Raw genomic sequence first — 11,160 nt, 5'->3', positions numbered from 1 at the left:
GTTCATTGTTTAGCACTAAGGCTAAGGAAAATTAAACACACAAATTTTCCAAGTGATGTTTTCTCATTAAGATAGCGAGTTATACAGTAATTACATAACACAAACCATAATATACAAGGTTTAATTGAGTTGACTGGTTTGACTTGATGACTTTGTTCGACTTTGACTTGATCCGAAATTGACTATTGTCACAATGGGAATGAGAGACAAACTGTATTGAAAACTGTAGTTGGAGCCCTTGATGTCAGCATCCGACCCTTCTTGCATGGAGAGACCTTTTTAGGGTTAATTTGGTGAAATACCATTTTGATTGACAACACGAATTCCAACTAACTGACCAACTTTCACATGTTTATATCTTTCTCCTCCGCCCTGATGCAACCTGCACCATCTCAATTGATAATGTAGAGAAACAAACAGGTAATTGACTTTCTTCAACATTAGGTCTCCCTAATTTTTAATAGTAACTCATTTTTGAATTAATTTATAGCCTGGAGATTGGGATGTTAGTCTTTTTTCTGGTTTATTCTTTATATTAAATATTTTCTAATTCTCATTATTCATATTTTTTATTTTTTAGGCTGAAAAGGAGGCATTTGAAGAGCTAGAAATGATAAAGGAGGAAGAGGTATCAAATCTTTATGTTTAGTGTTTCTTACTTTCATATAATTGTGTATTACAGAGTCATACTTTCATTTATTTATTACAACATTATATTTTAAAAAATCCACAAAATTATAGATTGTTAATTTAAAGTAAAAAAAATGTCTTAATAAGAAAAAGAATGAAAGTACCATACATTAACTCTTTATTTTTTTGTCCCCCTTTTAGGAATCAAAGGATGATCTGGCTGATTCTGATATATGGCTTTCTCTTACAACTTTTATTATTATTATTATTATTATTATTATTATTATTATTATTATTAAATTTAATTTTGGATTTTAAATTTGTTAAATGTTATGTTTTTTTTTCAGGTTCGTAATGATGATGTTGAACCAGAAGATGAGGAAGAGGCTGATTAAAACAATGTTAAGGTAATTTTGAAGAAATAGCATTATGCTTTTATTCATTTGTTTATTATAGCAATTATAGCCCCTTTTGAGAGGGCAATATTGTAATAAATAAATAAATGAAAGTATATTGTTATTTATTGCATATGTTCTTTTTGTCTAAACACCACCAATTCTCATTCTTCTTTTTGTATTTATGTATGCATGATGAGCTATAGAGAAGGCTTTTTTCAGCGGTTAGAGTTTAAGATATTTTTTTTTCAATTTTAATTTTAAGCTGAGTTTCTAGGGCTTTTTTAATAGAGATTATAAATAATATGATATATACTGGAGATGACATTTTTTTAACCCTGAATAGAGAATTCCATTGGTCTTTTTATTGGAAACTGTTGTGGTGGATTGGAATTGGAATTGGAATTGAATAGAATTTGATGTGCTATGTAGTAATATGTTGTATTAATTTTCTTATTTAGCTTTTAATATGTTTTAACTTGAAGTTGAAGTCGCTAAAGTTATACTTTGTTTGCAGGAAGAAGTTTCTAACCTTCAACAACAATAATATGACAAGATCATGAAAGAAAGAAAATTCAGCAAGTTATTTGAAGAATAACAGTTATAAATAATATGCGGGTTTTTGTAGAAAGCACAAGCATCTAATGCATTATAAAAAATGAAACCTTTTACTCGATTTTTTGACAAAGAATTTATGAAAATTGTAATTAGTTTTCATATTATTGTTTGTTAGTTAACTTTTGTTTCAAATAATGATATTGGTATGTCTATGATCTTAATTATATTTTTATTATTTCAATGAAATTAAAAAAAGTAATTGGACCTAATTTCTGGATATTTTTCTTTTTTTTGCTAGAGCATGTGCCCTAAAAGTAGTAAAATGACTTTTATTTTAACATATGTATTAGGCATAAAAAAGTGCCACTAAAACTAAAAATGTTATAGTGGCATAACCGAAAGTGCCACTAAAACCCGCAGCGGCACAACAAAAAAGTGTCACTAAAGGCTTTTAGTGGGAGCACTTTTAGTGACATTTTATTTTTGTACTGTAGATTACAAAGTGAGTTTTTAGTGACATTTTTTGGTATTTAGTGACACTTTTTTGTGCCACTAAATGTCATTTTATTTGTAGTGAGCATAACCAATATTCTAATTACAAAACTAGATTCAATCAAACCATCAAATTTCAAAAAACCAAAATTAAATATAAACCAAATTTCCAAAAATTCAACTCAACAATTTTGTCCTCGGTTCGGTACTTGTACCGAGTACCGGTACCATCGTCGGTACTGGTACCGGTACCATACCTCCTCTAAATCGGTCCGGTACTCGGTATCCACTTTCGGACAAATTCGGAATTCGGGAAATCGGAAACGGTACCGGTTCTGTCCCACGCTCATCCCTACTACATGCTTCCATTGGGGATACGAAAGGGCATGGCCTAACTTTTGGCGCATAATAACTTGGAACAACTACTCATTCCTATTTTGAGTGATGAAGTAGTTTTTCTCTCTAACCCAACTACTGTAACCTTAATTCCCCATTTCCCCGTCTCCTCAAATTACATCAATGGCTTGGTTTGAAGGTGTTCAGGAGACTCGTCTTCTTGTTTCGACATCAGGTATCCGTCAATCCGTTCATGAACTCACCGAATTTGTTCATCAGAGTGCATTTGAGCATCTTCTATGTTCCAGTAGATTTATTTGCACATCGGCATATATCGTTGATTATAATGTAACGCAAACATGATATTGATTAATGGGTCACTAGATATATTGTGAATCCACCAAATATAGGATTAATGATGTCCTAATATGGTTACTGCAGATCCTTCTGCCACTAGAGAGGACATGGGACATTGCTAGAATTTCGCCATCCTAAAACTAGTAGTTTTAGTGTTTTACTTTATATGATTTATTACAAATCCTTCTGTTTTCGGATTTACTTGCTACATTGATCATCTTTATTTGTGAAAGAACGCAACTAATGGTATATTTTTAATAGTCTATGTATCATTATGCATTCCGAATCTTCAAAAATCAACCTTTCATTTACTGCTTCAATTTTGCATATGAATAATAAATAAGTGTATGTTGCCTTTTGCGGTTACTAACTAACAAAAGTGTCTGCTATCCTGACAGGAGAGACTACCAGCTACCTCGTTATCAATGGAGGCCTTCAAGAACTCAACTGGTTTAAACAATCTCATGGGTCTTGGTTCATGGGAGATTATGCTAGTGAAGGTAAACTTACATATAATCCAGATTTCGACTTTGTTTCATGTCAAAATCTTTTGTGTTAGATGAATTGAGGTCTGCCTAAGTTTTTATGATTTTTCCATCTATACCTTTATTTTGACAAAAAAAATTTAATGCCATATGGCCATGTCTGTGAACTTTAAGTCGTTCTATCAAATGCATAATTGTAAACTTTAAGCCGTTCTATCAAATGCATGATATTTTTGTTAAATGTTTCACAAGTTCTTTGAAAGAAAATGCTTTAAGTTCTTTCCTTGTGATGTTATATTTTATTTATTTCTTTATTACATGTATAAGGTTTATTCTTGCCATTTCAAAGAAAAAAAAATCATCTTGAATTTGACAGTTAAAAACTAAAGCTATCATTTATATTGTATTGGTTGTTTATTTTAGTAAAAGCACATAAGTAAACGTAGTGACCAGAAGCCTTTGTTTGTATTCCCTCATAAAAACAATTAGGACGCTTACTAAATGGGCCACTATTTACTATTTAGGACAATTATTAACTTTAATATATTACCTTTGCTAATAAGATATTTGCAATTTTTTTTTGATGGCATAAACACTAGCATAAGCATTATATTATTGATGGTTTTATCTTTCTCTTCCTTGTGAAAAGTTACTTGTTCCCACTACAAAAAAAATGCCAATTAAAATGCCAATTAGTGACGAAAGCGAAATGGTCACTGACAATAGAATGAGTCGTCACTAAATGATTTAGTGACCAAACTTTTGGTTGTCACTTTTCGTCACTATAGGTTCGTCACAAAAATTGATTAACCAAAATAAAAAAGCGGTCACTAAATAGTGACCAAAATATACTAGTCACTAAATCCGTGACGATCCATTTCGTCACTAAATGTTGTCACTAATCAATGAAAGTCATCACTGTTTTATCTAATTAGTGACCATAAAAAGTGGTCACGGGTTTGTCAAATTAGTGACCATAAAAAATGGTCACTGATTTACCCAATTAGTGAGCATAAAAAATGGTCAGTGTTTTATCCAATTTATGACCATAAAAAGTTGTCACTAATTTTGATTGTTATTTCTTTGTATTTAACTCATTTGGGTAACTAGCATGGAACTTACTGAGTCAAAGGTAAGATATACTATAATTCATTTATCAATATATATATATATATATATATATATATATATATATATATATATATATATATATATATATATATATATATATATCTTGTCAAATGGTAAACATAAATGTTCTCAAATTTAAACAAATTCACACAGTTCAATTTGATTGCAAAAACACATCATATTGAACATCTGTGAAATCAGTAGTTTCAAGTGAAAACCTAAACAATGAGAAAACAATCACATTATCTATACAAGATTTATAAATATTTTTGCAGACTGCCTCCTCTTTAGAATCTTCAGCAAGACAACTGTTAAATCTTCTAGCAACTTGATTACCAAAAGCATTAAGCTATATGAGACTAAAAAAAAGTTAACTGTCATTTAAGCAAATATGATATATTCCATCAAGTAGCTACTTCAAAGATAAATTACCTATGATTCTTGGAGTTGGCAGTGTTGGATTTGCTGGTGGCCTGCTTCTCACTGCTAAGTTCAGACCTGTAATATTGTAAATAGAAATGAATGAAAGTAAGATGCTATAATAAACAAGTAAGGAAGTTCATAGGATTTACAATGCTATAACAAAATTAGTAAATTGAAATAGAAGAGAAAGAAAATTATTAACCAAAAAGTAAATAAGTATCTCACTCATCTCGTCTAAACTGGAAAATATTCAGCTATCCCAGTCTACAAGAATGATATTAGAAATGGTTAATTGTAAGAAATAGCAATGATTTGTTTATTATAGCATATCCCACTTTAATGAAATCTACCAATTTATAGCAATACAAAGCAAGTTTATGTAGTAATTTCAAGGTATATGGTCTTGATAAGATAAAAACTGGAAGTACAATGCTATAATTGTATCAAGGGTAGTTTAGTAAATTGAAAAGTTGATGTTACCTCGAGATATAAAAGAATATTTGAAATCTTTAAGCCTATTCTTTCCATTCCGGCCTTACCTTGCAAAGAGTTTAAAGGTGTATGAAATGGCCATAGTTGAGAAAATGATGGAATGGAATAGACAACAAGGGAATAGAATGAGTGATTACATTCAGTTATCATGTTTGGCATGGTTAAAGGAATGAAATCATTCGATTACCATGTACAACATTAACAACACCACTCTCCAGTTCAGAGCTTGCAACTTATTTATGTGAATAGACACTTACAACTTAAAACCATAATATTACAGTAAAAAGAAAAAGAAAGAGAAAGAACATAAACTGATTTAAAAGAACAAATATATACCAGAATCATTTGAAGGGTAGTAACTTAAAGCATAACAAGAGAACTTTTTCATTTGATGAATATGTGAACAATGTTGTAATGACAAATTGTTCTTTCCTTCTTGAGATTATATGTAAGTAGCATATTTGCAAAAGCATATTTCTATATGTTTATGCTCTTTACAAAGATCCAAAATGAGTCATACAATGATAGCCAAAGAAAAAGAGCATTCTTCCCATTAATAGATAGGCTGGATTTTGAGTTCTTATGTTAAACCTAAAACTTACCAAAAACAGAGTCAAGAACATCCTTCATAAAATTAACACCAACACTTTTGCTTTAATTTTACTTTTAAATGGAGATCAAGAGAAAACATTTTTCATAGATGTCAACAATTCAATTTCACTCTAGAAAACAGACTATAATTTTCGACTTGCTACAATAATAGAGCTTCATCACTTGCATTGATGACAGAAGACCTTGGTAAGCCGGATGTAGCATGTTTGATATTGTAGAAGTAGCTAAAACCCATTTTATATGCAATCATAATCATGGTTTTATGCATTTTTGTATTTTATTTGAATTTAGATATAAGATGGTGTTTACCTAAGTCGCACATTGACACTATTGTATGTCTCATAAGGCATTTCAACTGAAGAAAATTCAAAAGGAAATGTTTTCTTTTCATATATTTCACCAGGAACATCCGGTTCACGAACTACATAACAAAGGGTAAGATAGTAAATTACTGATGAATAATGATGTTGAATTATCGATTATCAATGAAAAAAAACATAAAAGTTGTCATTTCATCAAGAACATGTATAAAGTTAGCATCCAAACAGATGGACTTACAAGGAGAGGTAAAGTCATAGAAGTTGCCTCTGTCAAAATAAATTTCTGCAAACAGAAATAAAATACCAAAATATTATTAACATTGATTTTCATGACAATTTCTCCTAAAATTAAGTAGAAAACTCACCAATTTGACCAAGGAGTTCTATTTTAATGTCATTATGTTCAACCTTCTTCCCTTGCACTGGGTCTACAGATATATGCAAAAAGGGCAAATAAGTAAATTCAACTTGTTTCGATCACTAGCTAGCATGTAAGAGGTTTATTATCCAACAAAATTACAAAACCATCAATAAATACCACTCCAACAATGCTTTCTTGACTTTGGAAACGAGGCACCATTGATATCTGACCATTTTCCTTCTTCAAAGGAACCTGATGATGAATTAGTAAAGAAGCAATGTTATAGCATGCCAAAGTAATGATATACTAAACAATAATCATCTATCTATAATGAGAACAATAAGAATAGCATACCTGTTTGCGAGTTTTCACATCATTAAGTGTAACTGAAATATTACAAGAAGGCTTGAAAGCTCCTAAAATATAATAGAAGGAAGCAAGTCATATTCCATTGCAATAAGAAATGATGTAGTGCAGATTACAGAAACAACAATCAAGGTTTAGCTAAACTGTTAGCATTCCGCCAAAAATTGATTCTCACCCCCAAAATCTTTCCTTAAACCCGCTGTTAAAACCTAAAAACAACTACAGTGTGTCATTCCACCAAATTTAAATAACAAAATCAATAATATAAGCTGTTAATCAGCCTTCATAGACACATTACATGCCAGTTGGACGAATCAAAAGCTTAATTGATTGAGACTACAAAAGGTTTTCTCCACTTTCCATTTGAAAACCTAACTTTATCTTGTATCTAGTGAAAATGCAATTGAATTATGAATGGAGCTAGATTATGAATTCACTTAAATAGGAATTCGAAAATCACTTGTAAGACAAGCCATGGAACCTCAGTTTATGGGGTGAATTAGGACAAAGGACACAAAACACATTTGATTTTGCATGTCAATCAAGTAGGCAATTCACTAAGACAAAATTGAAATTTGATTTTAAACAAATCAAGATAGAGATGTTCATACTGTGCAGACCTGAAGAAATTAAGTGATTAACGAGAGATGAACGAAGATACTAAATAGGCTTAATTCTAGAGTTAGTAACAGATGGAGCGTTGGTATCGCAAGCAGCAGGTAAAGCTAGGCTTTAATATAGCAAGCAACAGGCAAAGCTAGGGCTTTGGTGACATTCAACGATGTGCCTAATTGCGCACTGTTTTTGAACACTTCACACAAACACAGTGTGTCTGATCTCAACACTGATTTAAGCCCCGAGCAACATGCTCCTTCGGGTTTCTTCACCGTGCTTCCGATCGTCACGTAGGACAGGCAATCTGCCATGTCCAGTATCACTGACTCGACGAATCATGGGTACGACAGGCAATTGATCACCACCGCAAAGATTCATAGAATCAGAACGACGATTGTTGTTGGCATTTTTGCCGGAAAATCGTGATTGTCTGAGAGAGAGAGAGAGAGAGAGAGAGAGAGAGAGAGAGAGAGATTTTAAAAACGAGGGTTTTTAATGATGATGGTGAGACGTTAGATGCTTAAAAGAAAGGAGATTATTTTCTATGGGCCTTCATCATACTGAAATGGCACAATTAGCCCTTTCACTATTATAATTTGTAATTTTAGTTCTTCACTGTATACTAAAGGCAGATGGTTACGGATCATGTGAGGCAACCCAGTGACGGCTCTTTTTGGGTCTCTAAGACCATCTCTAACCCATCTTTATTTTTTCTTTCATAAATGAAGTAAAAAATGAAGTAAATAGTGTTTCATCTCCAACCTTACTTCATTTTCTATCCCATTTTTTACCCCAAAAAATATATTTTTGGAATATTTCATTTTTATAACTTATATATATTGTCAAATACACCCCTCTACTAATTAAACTTTATATTTATGATTAATTAATATAAATTAGTATACAACATGATATTATAAATATTAAATATTGCATTTAAATTATAATTAGTAGATAAAATAAACTAGAAATGTATAAAATAAAAATGAGAAGGACTAAAATTGACAACCAAACTTCACTTCCATTTTTGGAGATATGATGGGGGAATACTATTCATATCTCCAAAAATAGAGGTGGAAATGGGGTAGGGTTGGAGAAGAATTGGGGAGAAATAGAGGAAGAAATGGAGTATAGGGGTGGGTTGGAGATGCCCTAAGCCTTTAACAGCCGTGACTAGTATTTTTTTTGTCACTAAGCTAGTGACCATTCTTTTAGTCATTAATATTTGTTTTTTGATATTAAAAGAATATTTAAATTTTATTTTATAATTTAGCGACCGGTGAGTGACAATTATCATCGAATTGGTCACTACATTTATAACATTACCAAAATTCAGTGACGACTTATTATATGGTGACTAATGATGCTCTTGGTGACTAGATTTTCAGTCGTCACTAAAAAACTAATCACTAATAAAGACTTTTCTTGTAGTGTCCGATCCATGATTTAAAGTCAAACTGTATCACTTTGTAGAATGGAGTGAACATGTTTTGCTTATTTATGCATGATTCGGATTGACCTGCCCGAGTATACCATAAAGGCGGACCGAGAAGTTGATTACAAAAATTTAGAAAATATGTTTAACGAGCAAGAACACACCGATTTCTCAAACAGAAGGTGACATTTTTTCTACATATATTAATTTAGCATTGTACTTTAGTTTAGTATTATTAGATCTATTATATGATATTAAAAAAAGTGATTTGATATTGCAGAAAAAGAAAATGACCCTATTCTTGTTGATGAATATGTATATAATAGTGAATTTTGTATACCATGTCACTACAAAATTGAAAATTAAGATTATTAGCGGCAACACCATTAGCAGCGACAACGAGTATCAATGGCGACACCACTAGTTCTAAATCGTGTGGTTATTTTTTTTTATGTTCGGACATCTGGATATCAATTTCCAGGTTTTATATACATATATGAATACTAGTATATATAAAATGCATTAAAATTTTGAAAATGGGATTGACACATTACCCTAACGTCACACCAAATCAACTAAAAACCTTTGACTTATTGCCTTATTGCCTAACCATGAGATATTTGTAATCATAAAACACACATAAACACAATATATAATTATGCATCCTTTTGTTCTTCAATCTAAATACCATATAGAGTATCGAGCCCTTGAATGTCGTCCGGGGACAAACCTTTCGTGACCCCTGAGGCGAGAGTACTCCACATTATTGCGTCTTGAAACTGGCTATGACCAAGCCCAAGAAGGTGCCCTATTTCGTGTAAAGCCAAAGTCTCCACATCGAAAGCACCTTGCACTGCTCCAATCACCCAATTTTCATCCGCATCATAATGGAATCTTCCATCCGGAGGTGGAAATGCATGGGCCAACACTTCACCAGATCCGTTAAACGGATACCCATCACCATGGTCTCCACGTTCAAAACTAATCTTTAGGTCAGCACCTTCATAACTTCCTGCTCTTGAAAACGTGAAGTATCCAGAAGAAGCAGTAGCCCATTTTCCAAAAGCTCGATCAACAGCGGGCATGAATTGGGCTGGGAAACTTGGTCCAAAACCATAAGTTAGCTGACTACGGGTCCATTTTGGTGTTCCAGGAAGGAATTGGTAATGGGAGACTGTGTGTAAAGAGTTATGATCAGTGTGCTTGTGAGTTACTTTATCGGGGCACCCGCAACGAGGCATCGCCATCTGGGACACCGTTGGCCCATCAAGCGTCCCCGTGGCATTCAGATGGTAGAAGACCTGGTACGACTTGATGGCTACCTCAAGCTCCTCGTCAAAATGATCTTCTTCAAGATCTGTCACATTAGGATTTTTCTGGTAGTTTAGGTATCCAAAGCGAGCAAGATACAGTTTAAGGTCACGAATGCCCTTCTCTGTGTCGCCCTTACGACACCCTTGCATGGCTTTAAGAAACCCGAAAGGTGACGGTTTCGTGTTATTACCCGATAACCCGTTTGGGCGTAAATGAGGGTCATGAACACGCGAAAGAACTGGTAGCATAAATGAAGAAAGAAAGAGAATACATGAAAAGAGAAGAAAGAGTTTAGACTCCATTACATGCAAGTACGTTCAAATCTTGAGATGTCTGTACGAGGTTCATAGTTGTCATCTCTATTTATAGTGATTTTCTCTTATGTTATTATTTACTATTTATTTATTATTGTTTTTAAACCATGAGAATTTTTGAGATGTGGGGTATGTTGATCTTGTATATACTTAAAAATTTGTGATTCTAATTACGTCTTGGGTCTTCCATTGACGCAGCCCAGATAAAGTGTTATGTACGCTTAAAAATTTGTGATTCTAATATGGTCTTCTATTGTGACGTCGTCAGATTAGAGTTAATAAGTGTCATTCTATTTGTCTTTTATACAATTTCTAATTAGTCGTCTATTCATCGATTATATATAGAATATTGATCAAATACATTTAATATATTTCGTATTCTTACAAACATATATATATATATATATATATATATATATATATATATATATATATATATATATATATATATATATATATATATATATATATATAGGGTAAAGTGAATATACCTAACAACCTTATATAAGCTTAGGTACTTAACT

At 32.2% G+C, this 11,160-nt stretch overlaps 2 protein-coding genes across 49 annotated transcripts; both read right to left on the bottom strand.

Annotated features, from left to right (window-relative positions):
* Positions 1-4,498: 4,498 nt before the first annotated feature.
* On the bottom strand, positions 4,499-7,718 carry LOC111897269 (uncharacterized). 48 transcript variants are annotated; one of them, XR_006192528.1, is made up of 9 exons: positions 6,947-7,677; positions 6,770-6,844; positions 6,597-6,659; positions 6,470-6,514; positions 6,221-6,332; positions 5,288-5,346; positions 5,033-5,071; positions 4,817-4,882; positions 4,499-4,743 (listed from the first exon to the last, which is right to left on the bottom strand). XR_006192528.1 is itself a non-coding variant. In XM_052764397.1 (9 exons), exons 5-9 carry the CDS (start codon positions 6,485-6,487, stop codon positions 4,539-4,541), a joined length of 423 nt encoding a protein of 140 aa, XP_052620357.1. In that variant the 5' UTR covers positions 6,488-6,514; positions 6,597-6,659; positions 6,770-6,844; positions 6,947-7,008; positions 7,579-7,718; the 3' UTR covers positions 4,499-4,538. The 48 variants fall into 48 exon arrangements, 4 of the variants coding, with proteins under 4 accessions (XP_052620357.1, XP_052620360.1, XP_052620358.1 ...); XR_006192527.1 differs by having other exon boundaries at positions 5,010-5,071; positions 5,288-5,341; XR_006192526.1 differs by having other exon boundaries at positions 5,288-5,341.
* A 1,791-nt stretch (positions 7,719-9,509) lies between these two features.
* Positions 9,510-10,673, bottom strand: LOC111897180 (metalloendoproteinase 2-MMP). Its single transcript, XM_023893133.3, has one exon. The coding sequence runs from the start codon at positions 10,622-10,624 to the stop codon at positions 9,689-9,691; it is 936 nt and encodes a 311-aa protein (XP_023748901.1). The 5' UTR covers positions 10,625-10,673; the 3' UTR covers positions 9,510-9,688.
* Between the last annotated feature and the right edge of the window lie 487 nt (positions 10,674-11,160).

Source organism: Lactuca sativa, chromosome 5, assembly GCF_002870075.4.
Source record: "Lactuca sativa cultivar Salinas chromosome 5, Lsat_Salinas_v11, whole genome shotgun sequence".
NCBI lineage: Eukaryota > Viridiplantae > Streptophyta > Magnoliopsida > Asterales > Asteraceae > Lactuca > Lactuca sativa.
The sequence above is the reverse complement of the archived record's forward strand: the minus strand, read 5'-3'. Positions and strand labels throughout refer to the sequence as shown.

Coding starts and splice junctions, on each gene's coding strand:
- LOC111897269 (XM_052764397.1), bottom strand. Junction 4,883..5,287: donor ATATTCTTTTATATCTCGAG/GTAACATCAACT, acceptor ACAATATTACAG/GTCTGAACTTAGCAGTGAGA. Junction 4,712..4,816: donor GCCAACTCCAAGAATCATAG/GTAATTTATCTT, acceptor TTGGTAATCAAG/TTGCTAGAAGATTTAACAGT.
- LOC111897180 (XM_023893133.3), bottom strand. CDS start 10,624: ATGGAGTCTAAACTCTTTCTTCTCTTTTCATGTATTCTCTTTCTTTCT.